The 22,875-nt window shown below is 38.8% G+C and overlaps 1 protein-coding gene across 2 annotated transcripts in view; it reads right to left on the bottom strand.

Moving 5' to 3' along the window:
* EBS1 (EMS-MUTAGENIZED BRI1 SUPPRESSOR 1) overlaps positions 1 to 22,875 on the bottom strand; it is a 102,471-nt gene that overhangs the window by 38,822 nt on the left and 40,774 nt on the right. For both annotated transcript variants that reach the window (XM_010274242.3, XM_010274243.2), the window contains exons 18-23: positions 7,227 to 7,361; positions 6,995 to 7,100; positions 6,814 to 6,908; positions 6,591 to 6,703; positions 6,246 to 6,456; positions 237 to 305 (exon numbers count right to left, since the gene is read on the bottom strand). In XM_010274242.3, coding sequence (XP_010272544.2) covers positions 237 to 305; positions 6,246 to 6,456; positions 6,591 to 6,703; positions 6,814 to 6,908; positions 6,995 to 7,100; positions 7,227 to 7,361 — 729 coding nt within the window. The remainder of the gene's footprint in view (positions 1 to 236; positions 306 to 6,245; positions 6,457 to 6,590; positions 6,704 to 6,813; positions 6,909 to 6,994; positions 7,101 to 7,226; positions 7,362 to 22,875) is intronic.

Raw genomic sequence — 22,875 nt, 5'->3', positions numbered from 1 at the left:
AAAATTAAAAGGGAAATTAAAAAAAAAGGCACAAAAAGGTAATGTGAAGACTGTTCCTGCTTTTCTTAGCCATTTGTTAAAGATAACAACCACCATGTAATCTCTTCATAGACTAGAAAAGTTAAAACAATCAAGAAAATATTCTGCATTAAGATAAAATCTTAAAAGAATTATGGATTTCCTAAAAAGTTTAATATTACTTCCACGAAATAAAAAAGTTAATTATGTATACCTACCCTTCCATTAGTAATGACTGCAGTAGCACCAAATTCAAGCCCCAGTTGCCCATATAGGAAATGGGAGACCTGCATAAAGCTAGTAATTAGTTTTCCATTATTTTTCCAGAGCCAAGAAATATATAAAAACAAACCAACAGGAATATATGATGAAACCAATCAAAGCATTTACATCAACAGTCACATAAAAAAATTTGGAAACTTTTCAAGAATAAAAGTTGGGTGGTGGTTAACTGAAGAGAAACTACGTGACAAATTTTGAAAATAACCTCAGGCTTCTAGTCAATACTTGTTATATCCCAATCCTTACTTGAGGATTGGAATAACCCAAAGTTTGGGTTCTCTTGTGGTTAAATTTCCTTTTACTTGGGCATTCTAATTGGGGCATGACAACCTGCTGTTTCCACAAGGCAACCGGTGTTGGATAGAATTGAACAAAAACTGAGTGGTTGGAAAGGGAGGTATTTATCTCTTGGAAGTAGATTTACACAAAGAAGGATGGAGACTAGGGCATTGAAGGGGTAAGGTTATTTAATAAAGCATTGTTAAAGAAGTAGGGTTAGAGGTTTGGGGCAGAGAGACAGGATCCATGAAGGAGGGTGGTGGCATGTATGGGATGGTTAACTTTGGGTGGGATCCCTGGGAGGATTCATCATCGTGTGGGGAGGGTGTGTTGAAAGAGATCATGAAGTTTCACTCCTAAATGATAGGATGCACATGTTGGAGAGTGGGAGAAGGAAATAATATAATATTCTGGGAAGAAGATTGGATGGGTGCTGAGAAGTTGTGAACTTTGTCAAAAATTATATAATTTGAGTGAGAAAAATAAAATTAGTTTCTTGATGTTTTGAGGTCCCACAGGGTGCGGTGGTGTGGTGTCCTAAATTTCGAAGACCATTGCTGGATTGGGAGATTGGGAAGTGTGTATTGCTGTTACCCAAGTCACAAGAGGTGGAGATCAATCAAGAAAGGCATGATGCATGGTGGTGGAAGGGATGCAAAAGCGGCAGATTTTCAGTGAAGTCATTTTATAATGTTTATGCAAGGAATCAGATAGAAAGACATAAGATGAAAGCTATTCGGGGTAACTTTATTCCACCAAGGGTGCAAGTATTTAATGGGTTGATGGCTTTGGATAATATCCTTACTCAAAATCAACTAAAACTCAAGGGTTTTAAAATGGCTAATGGATGCGTGATGTGTGAATCAAAGGACAAAGATGTGCTTCACTTATTCCTTGAGTGTAGATTCAATAGATTCATTTGGGGTTTCTTCTAGTTCTACCAGCTTGTCTATAAGAATGTTTAGGAATCAAAGATTCCTTATGAGATCTTCCCAAAGTTGCCTCTTCTTCATGGAAGTGAGAAGGCTAAAATACTTTGGACCTGAATCCCTCTCATGGTTGTTTGGGAGATCTAAAAAGAAAGGAATAGAAGGATCTTTGAAGGAAAAGTAAGAAACAAAAAGAAGCTGTGCTCGAGAATAAGTTCTAAGCTGCTGGACTGGGTCTTAATTCTACCAGAATTTAAATAAGAATCATTTGGAGCAGGTGTTTGGGCTTTGTCAGAGTTGGAAAATTTTGAAGGAAGGACTGTTTGTATTTTGTTATAATTCATGTATTTTTCTTTTTTTTTTTATCAGCAAAGGTAAATTCTATTAAGCATTTTATAAAACTTAAGGTTACAATTCTGTGGGTAAGACACCCACTTCCTCGGTAACAAACAAATATAACTAAACCTACAGTCCCTGAACCTAGCCTTACAATTTAGCCCAAAAAAATTGCTGCCTAATTACCACTGTTTACCTAAAACATAGGCCATGCCATTTGCATTTCTTCTCACCCATTTAGAAGTAACAGTTAATTCTCTTGTTAAACTTTCAATTTCCCTGATCCTGTGCTTGTAAACCCAAGGAGTTTGGCTTTGAAATTTTGTCCAGGAGGGTGTCCCCTTCCACTTCCTAGCATCTGAAAACCAAACTGTTTGGCAAATTTTAGAAGGAAATCACCGGGCTTTGAAATTTTGTCCAGCAATGGATCTCCTTGCTCTACAGGACCTAAATAAAGTGCTAGTATCCAACCTTCTGTATCTCAAAATATACCTCCTCAACCAGCCCTTCACATCCCAAGAAGCTTCCATCAAAGTTTAGTTTCACACTTCCCTAAGCCAGCCCTTCTTTGACTGTCTTAGGAAATTTGGATCAAAGAGACACACCACATCCTAGAGAGGAGTCCATCTGCAACAAAAAAGAGAACAAAAATGCTCCCAAACACAAAGCACAAAAGCACAGTGGATAAACAAATGAGAAATACTTACACCACTAGCTTTCAAAGGCAACAAATGTGAGGCGAAAGACATTTGTTTGGCCTTCTTTTCTGCAGCAAGTCGCAGCTATTTATCTTCCAAAGAAAGACCTCCCAACAGAGGGCCTGAAATTTTAGTGGAATCAGCTTCTTCCAAATTTCTTTGACTGGAAGGTTTAAACCCAAGGTGGTAGGCTGAATTAGGATATAGAAAAAAGACGCATTAGAGACTCACATGTAAACTCCCTAAGGCCCCTTTTGAATCCAAAGCTCCAATTCAGCCCAGAATTGTTGAAGAACACAAATTTGGAAATGGGTTCAGACTTATAGTTTGACAAAGCAAAATTTGGAAATGGGTCTTTAGAGGTTGCTCTCCCAGCCAGAGGTCTTCCCAAAACAAAACCTTGTTCCCGTTTCCCACATCAAAGCAGATATGGTTGAAGAATAAAGGATAAACCCAGAGAATTGCTTTCCAAGGAGATGCTAATGATGCATTAGGTGCTATTTTGCATCCCAACCATTGTCCAATCGCCCATGCATACTTCCAATTACCCTATGCCAAAGACATCTTGTTCTAAGGGAAATCACCAAAGCCATTTCCCTAGGGTAGGTGTATTTTTTGAAACTAAGTTCCCTATCCCAAGCTCCCCTTCGTCCTTTAGTTTACACACCAGCTCCCGTTTCACGAAGATCTTTCTTTTCCTCTCCTGGCTCCCATAGGTAGTCCCTCATCATCTTCTCCAACTTTCCAGCTATTTTGACTGGAATTTTAAAGTGGACAAGTAATAAACAGCAAGGTTATCCAAAGTAGCTTTAAAAAAAGTTATTCTCCCCCCATGGAGATATGATTTATCTTCCACAAAGCTAACTTCCAAGGAACTCTCTCCACAACTGGTTTCCAAAAACCTTCAGATCTTGGGCCCCCTCCCAAGGGCTGACCTAAATAATCAAAGGGCCAACTCCTGACTTCACAATCTAAGAGACCTGTTATTGTAAGGATTTCCTCCTCTTGTAAGTCTAAGCCCACAACAAAGCTTTTTCCTAGGTTAACTTTCAAATTTGACACTTTTTCAAAAGAACTAAGGAGTTCTTTATGGTACCCTATGGAAAAGGGGTTGACATCATCACAGAAGATAATTAAATTATCTCCAAACTGCAAATGGGTACCTACAATCTCATTTCTTCTCACCCTCCAACCCCTAATCAATTGTTTAAGTCAACCTTGATGATTGTTTTGCTAAGCAACTCTGTGACTAGAGTGAAAAGGACAGGGGATAAGAGCTCCCCTTATCTAACGCCTCTTCTTGCTGGGAATAAATCTCTAGCCATTCCATTAATCAGGATGGAGTAATGTACCTAACTCAGGCATCTCTTGATCCACATTCTCCATCTTTCCCCCAAACCAACCTTCTCCATAACCTCAAGTAAGAGTGACAAATCCACAGAATCATAGGCTTTCTCTAGATCAACTTTACAAATGAAACCTACCCCCCTGGCATTCCTTTTTTTTTCTATGCACTTGTTTGCCACTAGGATTTGGTCAACTATTTCTCACCCTTCCACAAAGGCTCCATGAAATAGTGAGATCACTAAGAGTAAGGTCTCTTCCAATCTGCTTACCAACACTTTAGCAAAGATGTACACGCTTCCCACCAAACTAATAGGTTCGTAGTATCTTGGTGTTGTGGCCTCTTTCTTCTTGGGTACTAGGGCTATAAAAGTAGCATTTGTTCCTGGTGAAACCTCCCCTTTTTGATGGAACTCCTTAACAAACCAGAGTTCCCTTCGCCTGCGGCGAAAACCATTGGGCAAGATTTCCTCGAGGAGTCTTCAACAGGGGCTTTTCCATCAATCAATGGAGACAATGATAGACCCCTAACTCCAACTCAAACAAAACTTAAGTGGGGCACATCCCCACTTAAGTTGTCATGTGACTTTGAAGGGCTCACTTCTAAAGTATTGCCCTGTCCTAGTTCACCTCCTGAAACAAAGCACTCAAACCAACACACTTTACCAATCACTCCTAAAACTCCCCCACTTTCCTTTCCCAATACAAACAACGATGCTTCCACAACCTCTGCAAAAGACTTAAAGTGGACCCTGTGTTTGCCAATCAAAGATCCTCCTTGCTCCACAAATTTAGTAAGTTGCAGACTACTTTCTTCTCGAATAAACGGTTGGCCTTCTTTGGATAGAGAGCATTTGCCTTCACCACCTAACGCCAAAGCACCACGTTTTCTTCTTGGAGCCACATAATCACCTTCTTCCTCTGCTTCATCCCAAAGTTCTGCCTTCATTGCCAAAAGGGCCCAAACTTTGTACATTGTACCTTCTACCTGATCTTCCACCATTCGAGGGATATTCGATGGTCCAACCCCCAACAGCTTGAGGGAAGCTGCTCGAGGATTACCCACCATTCGAAGGATATTCGGAAAGTCAAGGTTACCCAAAGATAGAAAAGGAAGTCCCACAAGATTCACAAGAGGATTATCCCCCAAATCAACTGAGTTCGATCCAAAGTTCCAACACTAGACATTAGTGCAACATCCCTTCATTTTAATATGTGCATCACACGGAAGTCGTCCAATGGGATCAAAAGCTCCAAAATTGTCTTGCAATTTCAAAGGGGGGGGTTAAAGAAACAGTGCTCTCAATTGAGTTCAATCAAAGGTTCCAACACTAGACATTAATGCAACCTTACTTCATTTTGTATGTGCATCACACGGATGTCGTCCAATGGGATCAAAAGCTCCAAAATTGTCTTGCGATTTCAAAAGCAAGTTAAAGAAACAATGCTCTCAACGTTAAAACATTTTCTTAATGTTATCTGCAACTTCTTCCCAATTTAAAATTATTTTAGTTGCCGTCACAATCAGTTTTTTGGCCCAAATTTCCTTCACCACACTCGTTCTTAGCTTAGCTTAGTTAGTACAGGAAGAAATTTGTACGTTTTCTCCCTTTTTCGTATCCTGTGTACCGTTGTTGCCCACCTTTATTTCCTCTCCCTTTGGTTTTTCTTTACATTGTTCCTTTAAATCCAGCACTGTACCATTAGTAACCAAATTTTCCTTTGCGGAAAGATCTGTAAAACTTCCAAAATCTTGTTCCACCCTAATCTCTATTTTCCCATTGGAAAGCAAATCATCTATCATTTTCCATTTCCAAACCACTCAGTCAGAGCAATAAACCATCCTTTTTCCTGTTGTTCCATGTTTCCACATCAAAGAACTCCCCATAACTCCTCAGACTCCTTCACCATTCTTCTACTCTAAATGACTTGCAAGCTCCTACCATAAAGCTTATGTATTTTTTTAGATCCTCTTCTGTCAGAAACACTGTAGCCTTCTTCCCTTCTCGCAGCTTCAATCCTCCGAACATCTAGTTTTTATTTCTTCAGCAATGAACTCCTTCACTTCTATCTTCACATGCTTCCTCCATTTTCTAGCCAGCTCAAAAGTTCTTTCCATTTGCTCCACCATGCTGCCACATTCCCTTCGCTCACACAAAGCTTATGTATTTTTTTCTCTTTTGATGATTGCTTATCACTAATCTAGATGTAATTTCACTTTCTCTATAAATAAATTTTCTTTATTACTTACTACCAGAAAAAAAATGTTATGACACATCTAAAAGGACAAAAAAATTTATCAAGGAATTAGAGGTAATCAACAGATACCTCATCCAAAGCCAACAAAACATGTGTATACCTTATCGAGATGTTTTACCAACATCTCCATGGAAAAATCTGAAAGAGCAGCCTTATAACCTTCAGAAGGCAATCCACTTTCTATGGCCAAATCACAAACTCTATTAATAAAAGCCATAGTATCCGTAGCATCTGTCAAGGAGGCATGAGTAAACTCCTGCTCATAGAATGAGCACAGTTTGTCCAAAAATTTCAACACACTTTCTTTATCACTGCATCAAATCATCAAAACAACAATCAATCAGATCACTGACATAGAAATATCCATTGCATGTGGTATCTATAGTTAAGAACCATCTAGGAAGATAGAAATTCAAAGATGGAAGCTAAGAGGTACATAACTAACCCAAGGGATGATGCAGTGAACTGAAAAGCCTTCAGAAAATAGAAACTAAGAGAGTGAGGATTGCCTTTAGCAGTAAACAGAAAGCCTACTCGGCCTCTTTTTGATCCCCCCATCTGCAAAATAATACAAATATTTTAAGTTCAAAAAATAGAAAGCACTGTGCACATAAACTATAGAACACAAATGGCCAAAGTTATTTCAAAGTGAAAATTCAAATATTAACCAAATAACGAATCCCCTCATGAAGCAACTTTATCCCCTCTCTCGATGTCAAATTGACAGCAAGAAGATGAGTTACAGGCTTCAGGTCATCTGCAGCTGGATAAGAAATTAAATCACAGAAACAATCTGTCAACCAGTGACTCAATAAGAGTAAACAACTAGAATGTCTCAAGTACACTTACTTCCAGCAGAATGCAAGTAGTTGATATCATTTAGCAAGAGCTCACTTCCCAGAGTTGACGCAGACAGTGAAATAAACCTTTTTTGCCCCTTCCCTTGACCAATAATCTATATTACATATATATTTGAAAGATTAAGCTATTGGAGTAAATGACTACTTCTGATTATTGTAAAACAAACCCTACAAAGAAAAAGTCATAAAACATGCCTAAGCTGGTTTTTCACAGGGCTTACCTGTGGATTATAACGATGATAGCCACTTTCAGAAAGAAATTTGTCAAGGACATCCGTATGTGAGTTGATATGTCCAAAGTAAACTTGTTCCTGAATCCTCGGAAGCTCATCATTGATAGCATTTATTAGAGCATCCTGAACAAAAACGGAAATTATATTATATATTGAAGTAACCCAGTTACTAAGTTATCATCCCATAACATGTTCATTTTTTATCAGTAACAACCAAGAATTTTATTAAGGAAAATACCATGTTAACATCCACTAACATTGGCAAAACATAATTCTAAAGTATTACTTAAAACAGTAACTTTCATTATGATAATGTCAATCAAGCTTTGCAACAAGACTAAATACAATGAGAGTGATTAAAATTTAGAAAAAAAAAAAGGCCCACCATCACTGGTGAAAAAGAAAATAAAGTCCTAACAGAAATCTGTAGAGTGAGACCCAAAAGTAAAATCACAGCTAAAAAGTAAAAACCAATGTATGAAGCAAAGAACCATATAGGGATCTTGTGGAATTTTATGAAATTTATACTTATGGCAACAAGAATATTTTTGTCGTTTTCCCAATGTTCTGCAGGATCCAGCCTAGTGACTTATTAGGCTGTAGTTGAGTTATAACTGAATTTTCGTAGTCATAGAATATGCAGAGAGGAAGCTGTTTAGTTTTCTATGGACTGAAGTTTACTGGTTATGTTATGTATAGTGGTAATAATATCATTTCTGAAGATGGAGAAAGGTAAGTTCAGGCAGGTATCCATGTGAAGAAGACCTTTGAAGATCGAGGCAAAGCTAAGGTTCAAAGCATGGATACACCCGTATACGGCATATCATATCACATCGGTGGTTGAAGAGACATGGTTTTTTAAGTGTTAATTACCCTTAACCCCCCCCCCCCCGTGAAAATATCAGAGCCAAAAGTCAAAAATAAAAATAAAATAGTGTTTTATAGTATCGAAACACCCGATACGCATGTCCATGCATGTCAGGTGTATCGATACTTTGAACCATGGGCGTTGCATTTCCTCTTTGAAACCTTCAGGGTGAAAGGGAAGACAGCTTTGAAGATTAGAGAGATGAAAATGGCCATGGTATTCCTGGTAGGGAGAGATGTACTAACCCGGTTTACGGCTTTCGTTGAGGAAGCAATCCAACCAAGTTGCAAGATGGAGTTTAAGGAATCAACAGAGGAAGGTGGTAGGAAAGGAATGCCAAAGGTCAGGAAAAAAAATTACAAAATTACAAAGCTACAAAAAGGTCAGAAAATTCAAAAAATATTAAAAAATTACAAAATTACAGAAGGAGATGGAGTTGCAAGATGGAGTTTAAGGAATCAACATGCAAAATTACAAAAAAAAGGTAAAAAAATCAAAAACAAGGTCAGAAAATTCAAAAAATTTTAAAAAAAAATGCAAAAAATTCAGAAATATTATACATAATAAAAAATATAAACTTAAATTTTAAAATAAATGTTTTAAAAAACCTATTATCTGAAATTAAAATCCATAAACATAACATGTAAAGCATATTCAAATGAAAATTTAAAAATAAAAGCAAACATATAAAGCATTTTCAAGCATGTAAAACCCACAATCTCTTTTGTTCCTTAATTGCATTACTTCAAGTAGTTAATGTGATGTAAAACATATTGCATTCTTGATTCTATGAGTTGCCTTTGTACCATGCCCCTCGAGGCAAGCTCGAACAAGTCTATGCTAGGGTCTGAAATTCTTATTTCTCATATAAAAATAATGATTTTATAACTTTCATTGCCTTTTAAGAAAATATTTTATTGCAATGATTGAATGAACAAATTAGCAAATAGGGGGTTGTTCGGGCTTGCCTTAAGGAGCATGGTCAGGGGTCTGAGGGGGGAGCCCTCGGCCCAGCTGTTAGACTCAAAAAAAAACAAAGCAAAAAGCGCAAAATTTTCAAAAGGCGCATGCCTGGGCCGAGGCACAAGGCACATTAGGCACACCAGTCATGTGCCTTTTGAAAGGGGTGCGCCCAGGACCTGTGCAAGGCACATACCGCAAAATGCGCCTCACCTGTGCACCTAGGCGTGCCTGAGGCACGCCTTTTAAATCACTAGATAGGACAAGAGGTCAAGGTTGATGCTGCATGTTTTCGAATGGAGTCTGATACTATTACTGCTTTCCGGTGGAGTCCCCTGTCTAACTCCAAAAATCTTAGGGGCCGTTTGGCAAGTCTTCTTGGGAACATCTTCTTGTAGCTCTGACAGTCAAAAGACGCATTGAGCTTTTACATTAAGATCTGAGTAGTCTGAAGCCCGTTTGGCTAAGGCGTGTCTTTTCGCGCGAAAAGACGAATAGAAAAAAAAAAAAACGCAAAAGCTCCATTTGGAGCTTTCTGAAAATCGCCCGTTTTAGGCTTTTTGCGTCTTTCTGAGACGTTGGCTTCTGGCGGCTAGATCTATAATGAACCAAATGGGAAAAGACCGAATCGCAATCTATTGGGCTTGTAAATAGCCAACAAACCATGCGAAAAGACGCGTCGAACAGGGCCTAAATGTGGAAGTCAGAGTTGTTGTTCTATTGTTTCATCTTTGGAAACCAAAGGCTTTTTGTCCCATTGCTTCTCTATTGCAAGGCTCGTTTGGATGGTTTCCATGAAGTTTCGTCAGGTAAATGATGGGTTTGAATGGGTATTAAAAAATGTTTATGGTCCAAACAGTTATAGAGAAAGGAATGAATTGTGGGAGGAGTTGTGTGATATTAGAGGTTTGTGGGATGGACCTTGGTGCTTAGGGGGTGATTTTAATGTGATCAAATTTGGTAAAGAGTCCAATAACTTAAGACAGACTAGCAGCATCAGTATGAGGAAGTTCAATCAATTTATCAATGATGGTCAGCTTAAGGAGTAGCCTTTGTCATACCACAAGTTCACTTAGTCCAATCTTCAAACTTATCCATTATGTTCTAAATTGGATAGATTCTTATTTACCTTGGCCTAGGAAGAATATTGGGAAAGTTTGGTTTTGAGAGCTTTACCTAGGGTGACTTCAAACCATAGGCCTATTACCATTACCAAGGAAGAGTTTAGAAGTTTTGGCCCTACTCTGTTCAATTTTGAGAACATGTTGCTTTGTCATAGTGGCATTTGGAGAAAGTTATGGAATGGTGGGAAGGAAGTCACCCAAGAGTTAGATGGAAGGGCATGTTATTCCACAAGAAGTTGAAGGATCTGAGAACAAAAATAAAAGAATGGAATATCCATCATTTTGGGAGACTGGAAGAAAGAAAACAGGAATTAATTAGCCAAATTGAGGAGTTGGATCTTAAAGAAGAGAATGGGACCTTTGGAGTGAAAGATAAAGATTTAAGGTGGACCCTTAGGAAGAAGTTGGAGGATGTTTTGTTTAAGGAGGAGATCAGTTACAGACAAAAATCTAGGCATAAGTGGATTAAGGAAGGAGACAACAATACTAAATTTTTCATGCCTTGGCAAATGATCAGAAAAGAAAGAATTTCATTTTTAAATTGGAGGTGAATGGAGCCACCATTACCCAACAAATTGAGATTGAAAAGGCTTTTGTGGATCACTTTAAATCTGCCTTTAGAAGGCCTTCAAGGGAGAGGGTGCGGTTGGATGGGTTAGAGTGGCTGAGTCTCTCAGAAGATATTAAGACGTGGGTGGAGAGGAGTTTTGATTTGGAAGAGATCAGAGAAGCAATTTTTGCTATGGATAGATCTAAACCTCCTAGGCTGGATGGTTTCACAATGGCTTTTTATCAAGACTGTTGGGAGATCCTAAAAAATGATATCCAAGAAGTATTAAATGAATTTTTCAAGAGGAGTGTGATTAATCCAGGCTTAAACTCCACCTTCATTGCCCTAATTCCAAAGAAGGATGATGTTGTTCACCCTAAGGCCTTCAGACCCATTAGCTTGGTGAATAGCCTATATAAAATTATTGCAAAAGTGCTTTCTTGTAGAATAACGCATGTTCTTCCTTCCATTGTTTCCCCAAATCAAGGGGCATTTGTGAAAGACAGACAAATCATTGATCAGATTCTTATAGCCATGAAAGTGTAGAAGAAATGAAAAAGGTGGGAAAACAAGGCTTCGTTTGTAAATTGAATCTTGAGAAGGCCTATGATCTGGTAGATTGGGACTGCCTCTTAGAGGTCTTGAGGAGTTTTGGGTTTGGAGACAAATGGAGTAAATGGATTAAGCAGTGCTTAAGGATTTGTCACTATTCTGTTTTAGTGAATGGGAGAGTTGTTGATCACTTCCAGGCTCTCAGAGGAATTAGACAAGGGGACCATCTTTCTCCATTCCTTTTCACCATGATTGTTGATGTTCTAGGGCGGATTCCGAAAATTTAGTGAAGGGTTGGAGAGTGGGCAGAGAGTGTGTGCCAATCACCCATTTACAGTTTGTTGGTGATACTATCTTGTTCTAAGAAGGGGGTGACTAGAGGTGGACACAAAATCTGAAGTTGGTGGTTCAATTATTTTAGAGCTTGTCAAACTTGAAGGTGAACCTTGAGAAAAGTTGCATTGCAGGGATTAACAGGGATCAGAGGGAGAAATCTGATATTGCTGAAATCTTAGGTTGTGGGGTGGCTGAGTGGCCTTTGATTTATTTGGAGCTTCCATTGGGTGATAATCCAAGATGTGCTAGCTTCTGGAACCCTGTGTTAGAGAGATTCACTAAAAGGTTGGCATCTTGGAAGAAAAGACATTTGTCCTTGGGGGCAAGAATTACACTAATTAGGTCTACACTAGCTAATTTTCCTGGGTGCTATCTTTCAGTGTTCAAAATCCCTGAAGGTGTGAGTGGAAAATTGGAAAAATTAATGAGAGGCTTTTTGTGGGAGCTAGGTGAGGAGAAGATCATAGGGTTAGGTGGGAGGTGGTGAGTAGAAGCAAAATAATAGGAGGTCTTGGTGTTGGAAACATTCAAAAAAGGAACACTACTCTTCTAGGGAAATGGTTATGGAGACTGCCAACTAAAAAGAACAAATTATGGGCAAAGGTGATTATTAGCATTCATGGGCTTGCAGCTAATGGATGGGATGTTGGACTATGGAACAGGGCAACGAGAGCTTCTCCATGGAAATCAATCTATGATATCCTTCCAGTCTTCCTTCCCTTTGTCAAATACAACCTTTGCTCGAGTAATCTTGTCAAATTTTGGGAACATGTGTGGTTGGGTGACCTCCTGTTGAAAGAACAATTTCCCTCCCTTTTTAGACTTCTACTTTTAAGAATGAACCTCTAACTTCCTTTTTGTTACCTTCTAGCACAGTTTCAGGTGTTGCATGAAACCTGGGGTTTAGAAGGAGTCTCAGGGAGGCTGAATTGAGTAGTGCTTCAGTTTTACTTCACCACTTGGATGGGGTATTCTTGGACCCTTTAGAGCAGATGGTAGGATTTTGTGTATTTCCTTCTGGTTCATTAGTTGTGCTTCCTTCTTTTTGGCTTTGATCCAACCTTCTTCAATTGCTTTTTTGGTGACCTTTCCTGTGAAGGAGGTTTGGAATAAGCCTCTATTCCTCCTAGGATAAGTGGTTTCTGTTGGGAAGTCTTCTTGGGTAGAATTAAGACTTGTGATCTTCTCCAAAGAAAGAGACAAAATTGGTGCCTCTCCCCAAATTGGTGCATCCTTTGCAAGGCTAATGGTAAGACTAGCTACCACTTGTTAATTTCCTGCCCTTTTGCTCTTTATATTTGGGAATGGTTTTTTTCTTTGTTTGGGTGCAAGTGGAACCCCCTGCCAAATGTTCAAGGCTTGTTCGCTTCTTCCCTCGTTAACTTGAGAAAGAGGAGGGGGAGAAACCTTTGGAGGTGTACGAGAGCAGCAATACGCTGGACAATATGGGAAGAAAGGAATCAAAGAATTTTCTCTGAAAAGGAAAGGAGCAGAGAAGCTATCATTGAAGCCATCACTATCAGAGTTATCCATTGGGTTAAATCCTTGTGAAGTTTTGATGACATTCCCACAAATGACTTGCTTAGAAAGTGGAAGGAGGTGGCTGGTTCTTCTCTTCCAAGAGCTGTTATTAGGCCGGTTTGGGTCCCACCTCCTACTGGGTTTTATAAACTGAATTTCAATGGTAGTAGTGAGGGGAATCCGAGCCCTTCAGGTATTGGAGGTGTTTTTCAGAATGAGGAGGGAGATGTTATTGCCCTTTACTCAGGACCAATAGGTGTGGGAGACTCCTTGAGGGCAAAACTCATGGCTTTGATGGAAGGAATCCAAAAAGCAAAGGAGTTAAATGTAAGAAAGCTGATCATAGAAGGGGATTCAAAGCTGGTAGTTAGCTGGCTGCAGAAGATGAGACTGGCTGGTGGAAGGGATCAACTTGTCTGGGCTGTTCTGTAATTGTTATCCACTATTGTCATCTTGGAGAGAGTTAAGAGAGTTTATCTCTCTCCTGGATGTTCTATTGTATCTTGCTCATTATTAATGAAACTTCCGGTTATTGATCAAAAAAAAAGAAAGAAAAAGATCTGCATTCAGCTGCTGTTAAACTAAGCAATGTAAGTCCAGAAGACATTCCTCAAAAGGTTGAGGTGACTCTATTTGGTTGGTGAAAGCCATTGAAACAGGTCTTATGTCCAGGCTCTGATAGATTGCAGTCTTGGACAGACAAGTGGTCGGCAGGTGTTACTGAAAAACTACGTACAGTCTAATACGTGGGTCTGGACAAAATCAGGGCCAAAGTGGTCATATTGGTGAGACTTATTTGCTAGTGGGCCACATGGGTACAAGTAGAGGAGTTGGGATCATTACCAACACAGGGTGCCAATGTCCCAACCACCCTTTGCAGCAGTACATTGGAAACATCTCCTTTGTCACTCATGTGGAGATGTTCCCGATGTACGGCTGCAGTGGCTTGTTTGGACAGTGTTGGGAGCATTCTGTTGGTTGCAGATCCCTACCCCAAGTAGAGAGGGGGCACTTTTGAATCCTCCAAAGAGTGGTAATGGACCAATTGATATTGTTCCTTTAGTGGGATGTTCAAATAGGCCCAAAGAGACGGAGGCCCAGCCATTGGAAAGTGGGTTGGGCCCAATTCTACATGGGGTGAAGGGTGAGGCCATCCAGGGGAGCATGGTGGTTTCAAGCAGGTCGGGCCCATTAAGTTACAAAAAAGGGTGGGGCATGCGACAACTTAAAAGGTCATGTGGAAGTCTTAAAGGGGAGCAAAGAGATTTCAAATGGGCTGAGCCTATTAAGCAACAAAAGGGATGGGGCATGTGACATTTTAAAAGATCGTTTGGGAGTCTCTAAGGGGCCAATGGTGGATGCTAACGTTGGTCCATCATTGTCCCTCCCATGATGCTCGTTACAGTGACCATTGGGTGCGAGAGTTCACTTCGACAGATGCATAGAACAGCTAATAGGAAGGGCTCGCCTGAAAAAAGGAACCCCAAGAACAAGAAGACTTCATGGGAAGGCTAGTTTGAAGAGTTGGAAAGAAACTATTCGCTGAATGAAGAGACTGATTCAGATTTCAGAGGAATCAGAGACTACAAATATCAGTAGTGTTTGCCCGAACAGATATCCAGGTTTCCAAGAGGAGGAAAGATTTGCCAGTTATTTGCTGTTTTTGAAAGAAGAAACTCCATCAGTGGCAGTAACAATCACTACCCAAACGGACCTAATTTTTCTCTGGGAAATCAACAATTGCAGGGTGTCCCTTTAGTGGCTCCAGCTGCCCTCCTCCGCAAATGGAGTTATACCAATGAGGGGTTTATGTACACATGAGGGTCAACTGCTTCAGCCTCAGCCGCTTCAACAGAACTCCATTCTTTTGGAAATTGGTACTTCTAAGTCGAGTGCCAGTTCAGCTACTCTGGCCCATGTATCTCTTACTGAACGAATATCTCCAGATACATTGTCAATAATTTTAAGGTTACTGAAAATTTTCTGTGCCTGTAACAGAAAATCTCCATTCCCAACCATTATCTGGACAAGGAGGGATTTTGAGGGGAAGTGAGGGTGGAGGTGAAGCATGAGACGAGGAGGTTGCTCGCATGGAACAGGATGAGATAATATGGAATGTGGTATGCAAATCCTTTGAGGAGCTTGTAAGGAAGGAGGTGCTGAAGCAATTGTAAGGGGAGCAGAAACACAAGATGGAATTCAGGTCGAAGGGGAATTAAATGGGGAGAATGTGGAGAATAAGAGGAAATCACTATTAGAGGTTGCAGAAGAGATGGGTTGAAATTGAAAGCAGTGTTTTAATAGCGCAAGGCACAAAAAAAGAGCAAGGGGCAATTTGTGCCAAAGGCACAAAAACAAAAAAAATCAAAATAATTAAAAAAATAAAAAATATATATTAAACATAATATTAATAAAAATATAGACTTAAATTTAAATATATATATATATATTTTAAAACCTATTATCTAAAATTAAAATACATAAATATAACTCATAAATTGTATTCAAATGAAATTTTAAAAATAAAATCAAACATACAAAATACTTTCAAGCATGTAAAACTCACAATTTATTTTTTTCCTCGGTTGCATTGCTTCAAATAGCTAATGTGATGTAAAACATCTTGCATTCTTGATTCTAAAAGCCACCTTTGTACTAACCCCCTCGAGGCAAGCCCAAACAAGTCCATGTTGGGGTCTTAAATTATTAATCCCTAAACAAAAAAAAAATTATAACTTTAATTAACTTTTAAGAAGATATTTTATTAAGATGAATGAATGAATGAACAAGCAAATAGGGGATTCTGGCCCAGCTGCTAGATTCAAAAAAGAACAAAACGCGCAAAAAAAAAAGGTTCATCCCAGGGCTGAAGCGCAAAGTGCACCAGCCACACACCTAGGCACACCTTGCACGTGCCTTTTGAAAGTTCTGTGCCTAGGACCTAGGCAAGGCACATACATTAAAATGTGCCTCTCTTGAGCGCCTGGGGGTGCCTCAGGCGCACCTTTTAAATCATGATTGAAAGAAGTAAAAGATGTTATAATCTATTCCAAGAGGGGCGGAAAGGAAGAAAAAAGGAAGAAAAAGTTGACAGAGATAGAGAGATTGAAACCTGATAATAGTAGGGGGCTTAGAGTTAGTGCAAGGGGGAGAGGAGGAAGAGGGACCAAAATAAAGGGATGGGTAATTTAGGGTTGAATACGCAAAGAGTTGATATGAAGATAATAAGATGGAATGTTAGAGTACTGGGGAGTGCTAAGAAAAGGCAGGTCATAAAAGGTTTTCATAGAAAGGAAAACCCAGATATAGTGTTGTTACAAGAAACAAAAGTGGTAGATATGGGAAAGAAATGGGTGAGAAGTGATTGGAGCTCTGGAGGAATAGGTTCTGTCCTTGTGGGGGGTTTCTGGGTCTAGTAAAAATGTGGAAGAATGAGGTGGTGGAGTCTCAAGAGTAAATAGATCAGTTTTTGGTTTCTCTAACAATTTAGGAATTTGGGAGATGGTTTCATTTGGGTTTTGTCAAATGTTTATGGTCCTAAAAGATTTAGAGAGAGGTGAAATGTGAGAAGAAATTTCTAATGTTGGAGGCTTGTGCGATGGACTGTGGTCTCTTGGTGGAGATATTAATTTGGTTAGATTTACAAATCAAACAAATAATCCTAATCATATGGTCTTGACCAGTATGAGTGTGAACAATTGGGTAGGGTTGATGGCAAGGGCATTTCCAAGAATCACTTTGGATCATTGCCCAATTAGTGGCCCTAAACCATTTACGTTTAAAAATATGTGGCTCACACACCTAGACTTTGTGTACAAGGTGGATGAATGGTGGAATGAGGAAGTGGAGTGGAGTGCAAAATAAGAAAATTGAAGAAAGATCACTTTGGAAGAATGGAGGAGAGGAAATTAGAAGTGGTGTTCCAAATTGAGCAATTGGATGATACAGAAGGCCAAGGTCTGTTCAAAGAGGAGGATGGTATTTTGAGACAACCTCTAAAGGAGTTGGAAGAGATTTTATTTAGGGAGGAGATTTGTTGGAAGCAGATATCAAGACATAAGTAGATTAAGGATGGGGATGGAAACACTAAGTTTTTCCATGCAATAGCTAATGGGAAAAGAAGAAAGAACTTTGTGGAGAAATTAGAAGTCAATGATGAAGTTTTGGTTGACCAATATGAGAATGCCCATGGATTTGGGGATCACTTCAAAGCAGTTTATAAAAGGCAGGATGATGTTGGGTTCAGGGAGGAAGGATTGCACTGGCCAATACTAGACACTAAAATCACAAGAATGTCAGAATGAACTTTGATGTGTAAGAAAATAAGGGGATTGTGTTTTCAATATATAGATCTATTTCCTTGCAGTGAAACATAAATAAAAATAAATCCTCATTTAATTTTCTTACACCCATAACTTTGTCCCTTCCCCACTTGATAATTGCCCAAATCTCCACCTTAACCACTTCCAAGTCTATTCCAACGAACCTCCCGACTAGACTTTCCCCTGAAGGGATGAGAGATCCATCATATGGATCACCGAACCCTGCAGGAAGGTAGGGCAAAATTTCAAAAATTTCCCTCTCTCCCATCTGTTTTAGAAAATCTACATTTTCAAGAATCAATCTTGAACCAAGAACCGAACCAGATTTTTATCCTCAGTTTGTGGGGCTGGCAATGTTCACTTGACCCCCTTATCTTTATCCTCAGTTTTGTATGTCCCTAAATTTCCGTTTAACCTTATGTTTGTTATTAAGCTGACCAAGTCACTTAATTGCTTTATTACTTTACCCTTCTATGTGTGTTTTTCAAGATCTCAAGACGGGGATGAAGATTGGTGGAGGGCATGAAGCTGGTGGATTGTATTATCTTGACGGTGGAGGAAGAACATCAACAGCTCTCCAATCATCTCTCTCTCCTCTCCAGTGGCACTATCAATTTGGCCATCCTTCGCTGAAAGTTTTGAAACCTTTGGTTCCTTCGTTGAGTCAACTTTGTGTTTTAGATTGTGAGTCGTGTCAGTTGGGGAAACATCATCGTGTTCCCTTTAGCTCTAGGGTTGATAAACGTGTGTCGAGTCTTTTTTCTTTGGTTCACTCAGATGTTTGGGGTCCTTATAAAGTGATGTCATACAATGACTATAGATATTTTGTCATTTTTTTTATGATTTTTCAAGGATGATGTGGCTCTATTTAATGAAAGAAAGAAGTGAATTGCTTACCATCTTCCAAAGATTTTATGCTGAGATTCGCAATCAAATTGGTGTTCACATTAAAATTTTTCGTTCTGATAATGGTCGTGAATATTTATCTTCATCATTTCAAGAATAATTGAACCAACATGGCATTATACAACAGACCTCATGTACCTACACCCTACAACAAAATGGGGTGGTTGAGAGAAAGAATCGTCGTCTTTTGGAAACAGCACGATCCCTCATGCATCACATTAGGGCTGTTCATAAGAATGCCCAACCCGACCAAATCGGACCGACCCAACCCGAGTCGGCCGGGTTTTCATTCGTACTGGTCGATTTCGGGTTGGGCACATACAAAAACCGATATCTCGGGTCAGTTTCGATTTTCACATAAGAAAACCGAAACCGACCCGACCCGAACCGAACTAGTCTTTCTTCTACTAGTTTGGTAGTTCCTACTTCCTAGTTTGAATAGTTTCCTAATTCCTACTAGTCTTCTAGACTTCTACTAGAAATAGAAGGCCCATTAGGCAATTACAATTAGAATTCAATTAATTAGGTGTCCTTTTTTAGTTTTTTACCTAGATTAGGCAATTACAAATAGAATTCAATAAATTAGGTGTCCTTTTTTAGTTTTTTACCTAGATTAGGCAATTACAATTAGAATTCCTACTAGAACTAGAAGGCCCATTAGGCAATTACAGTTAGAATTCCTAGTTTCCTACTAGTCTTCTAATTCCACTTTTGTCTTCTCTTAAAATCTTCTATTCTCTAACTTAACTTGGTTGGTCCGCCCCCCTCAACTCAAGTCCTCAACTAATTCAAAGTTATTCGGCTTTGTACAGGAGCAAAACCAAAACCGACCCAAACCGACCAGGTCGGTTTGCCCTATGGTATTGACTACACAGAGACTTTCTCCCCAGTTGCTAACATAGGTTCGGTTCGTGTTGTGATCTCTCTTGCAGCTATGTATGATTGGCCCCTCTATCAGCTTGATATCAATAATGCTTTTTTGCATGGTGATTTGCTCGAGGAGGTCTACATGGAGCAACCACCAAGGTTTGTTGCTCAGGGGGAGGACGGTAAGGTATGCAGACTAAAGAAGGCTATATATGGGCTTAAACAGTCTCCTCGAGCATGGTTTGGTAGGTTTACTGAGGTGGTAAAGAAGTTTGGTATGAAACAGTGCCAAGTTGATCATTCCATCTTCAGTCATGATTCTCAGGCAGGAAAAATCCTATTGGTGGTGTATGTAGATGATATTGTTATTATCGGGAATGATAAAATGGGCATTGACAGATTGAAGACTTTTCTACAGGAACATTTTCAAACAAAGGACCTTGGTAAATTGAAATATTTCTTGGGGATAGAAGTAGCAAGGTCTAAGCACGGTATTAATTTGTGTCAGAGGAAATATGTGCTTGATTTGCTGGAGGAAACGGGTTTGTTAAGTGCTAAACCAGCTGAAACACCTATGGAAACAAATACTAAGTTGAGCAGTGATATGGGTGAAGTGTTTGAAGACCCTGACAGATACCGACGACTTGTAGGTAAACTGAACTACCTAACCATTACTCGACCAGATATTTCATTTGCGGTTAGTGTGGTAAATCAGTTCATGCAGAAACCTCTGGTTCCTCATTGGGATACGGTTCTAAGAATTGTGAGGTATTTAAAAGGGGCTCCTGGTCGTGGTTTGATATACAAAAGTGGTGGAAAACTTGAAACAGAATGATATACTAATGCTGACTGGGCCGGTTCTATGTCTGATAGAAGGTCTACCACAGGCTATTGCACTTTTCTTGGGGGTAATCTGGTGACATGGAAAAGTAAGAAGCAAACAATCGTGGCGAGAAGGCAGAGACAGAATATAGAGCTATGGCACATACTGCTTGTGAATTAGTGTGGCTAAGGAACCTTCAATAGGAGATAGGATACAATATTAACACTCCGATGAAACTCTATTGTGACAATCAGGCTGCAGTTCATATTTCTTCTAATCCGGTGTTTCATGAAGGAACCAAGCACATAGAGGTTGACTGTCACTTTGTGAGAGAGAAGGTGCTGAATGGAGTGATAGACACTACTACATATGTTAACACAGGGAACCAATGGGAAGACTTATTTACAAAAGGGTTGAGTCGGGGAAGAGTAGACTACATATGTAACAAGCTGGGATTATAAGATATATACTCACTAGCTTGAGGGGGAGTGTTAGTGTAGGGGTATTTTTGTCTTTATACTTATGTTGAGGTTGTTGATCTGTAATATTATATTAGAACTAGTGTCCCTCACTTAAATAAGGGCACGTGTGTCTTTTCCATTATATTAGTAATATAAAGCATGTCTAGCCGAATGGGAGATGTAATTTTTCCCTAATTCGAACCAGACTTTTCTTCTCTCCTTCTCCTCCTTTCTCTCTGTCTTTCTTTCTTGTTTCTTCTTCTCTCTTCTTGGCTGTTATCAGACTAACAGAACTCAAAGGCAGGCCAAATTATAATAACCCTAACATGGACTTGTTTGGGCTTGCCTCGAGGGGCGTGGCACAAAGGCGGCTTGTAGAATTAGGAATGTAATAGGTCACATTAACTACTTGAAGTAATGTAATTGAAAAAAAAAAAGAGATTGTGAGTTTTATATGTTTAAAAATGTTTTATTTCATTTTTAAATTCTCATTTGAATATACTTTACATATTATGTTTATGTATTTTTATTTTACATAATAGGTTTTTTAAAACACTTATTTTAAAATTTAAGTTTACATTTATATTAATATTATGTTTTAAATTTTTTTTTTTGAATTTTTTGGCTTTTTTTTAATTTTTTGACATTTTTTGAGTTTTTTTGTATTTTTGCGCTTTGCGCCTCTGGCGCAAATTGACCCCTGCGCCATAGTTTTTAAGGTGCCAAGGCGAGGCTAGGCGATGGGATTTTTTTAAGTGAAAATACATATCCTAAGTAGTTCCCTAGGTTCCATAACCATCTTTCCTTAAAAAAATATCAATAATTTTCATAAAAAAATTATAAACTTCATGTTTATGTCTAGAAAATCAGCATATTTATGAGAAGAAAAAGAAGAAAGAAAAGAAAATTCAAAAAAAATGGGAACTGAACCCCTATTTTTGTTATAGGAAAAGAATAAAAGAAAAGGGGGAAGAAGAAGAACAAGAAGATGTGGAGGAAGAAATGTGTTGATTAGACAAAACTTTATGTTTTTCCCTTGTTGGGTTCAAATTCTGAAGTCTTTGAGGGTTCAATACAGCAGTTAGCAATGTTTGTGTTGATTAAACCCTAACAAATAAGAAAATAATAAAAAGAAATTAGCTTATAAACACAAAAAATGAATATTTTTGTTTAATAATGTCTATTTTATAATTATAATCTCAAAAAAGTAACAATATAAAAGTATTTTATAAGACAGTATACAAAACTGCTAGGCGAATGGGCGAGGCGAGCCTCGAAGGGCGCCTTGTCGCCTAGGCGTCGCCTTGACAACTATGCGATGCGCCTTGCGCTTTTAAAACACAGAGTACATGTCACATTATAATTTCTATTTTATAATACAAAATAACATACATTCTGCACTGAAGTATTGGACCCAGGTCCAAGCCCTGAAATTTCCAGGCTGTGCCCAGCAGGGCTGAAAATGATCACCACTACCAGCAAATAGGACTAAACTGAGCATGGCACTGATGCTACATGGAACATATAACAAGTTATGGGGCTCGCAGACCATGACCATGCAACGTTTCAGAGAGACTCCCAAGACAGACCTCAATATACAAACAAAAATGTGATGGGTAAGGAAATAAAAGTTTTTTTTCTTTTACTTTTTTTATTGCTCAAGGTGTTGCTGAAGCAAGATAAGAAGATGAATAAAAGCCCATCAAATATACAAGCCTGGGATCAGTAGGTCCAACCTGGAAGAGTATCTAACATTAAAAGATTTCAGAAAAAACTAAATATTAAAAAACAAAACAAAAAAAAGAAGATTATACATTATAGTATAGACTTACATAATAACAAATATTAACCACTCAAACAGTGAGATTTAAGGCATGCTGGCCCAGCATGGAATCCTCTAAGAGCTAGGCTGTTGTTATTGACCATACTGGGCAACCTTGGGCCCAATACGCCATTACCCTGTCTTAATTCCAGCCTGAGCGGCTGAACCTAGCCTGATTAACAAGTTGCCATCCCAACAAAAACTGTTACTTGCCTCCATTATTCTTCACACATTTCCTGTAAAAGGTTAAAAATATAAAACAGACAACTTGCTACTTTTAACACTTAAAAAAAGCAAGGCATGCCCTGTAAATAATGTGCAAGTGCACACTACAATATCTGAAACAACATGGGAAGATAAACTGAAACTGCTGCGATGAAGAGTGTCTTTCAGCACGTCATTTCTTAGGGCTCTTTCACACATCTATGAAAAAGAGGGAACTGAAATATACATTATGAAGCAATATGACAGTACAAACAGGTAAATCATCAATATATTCTAGGATCTAGCAGCAATTTAACACAA

This window comes from Nelumbo nucifera, chromosome 1, assembly GCF_055504915.1.
Source record: "Nelumbo nucifera cultivar China Antique chromosome 1, China Antique-T2T, whole genome shotgun sequence".
NCBI lineage: Eukaryota > Viridiplantae > Streptophyta > Magnoliopsida > Proteales > Nelumbonaceae > Nelumbo > Nelumbo nucifera.
The sequence above is the reverse complement of the archived record's forward strand: the minus strand, read 5'-3'. Positions and strand labels throughout refer to the sequence as shown.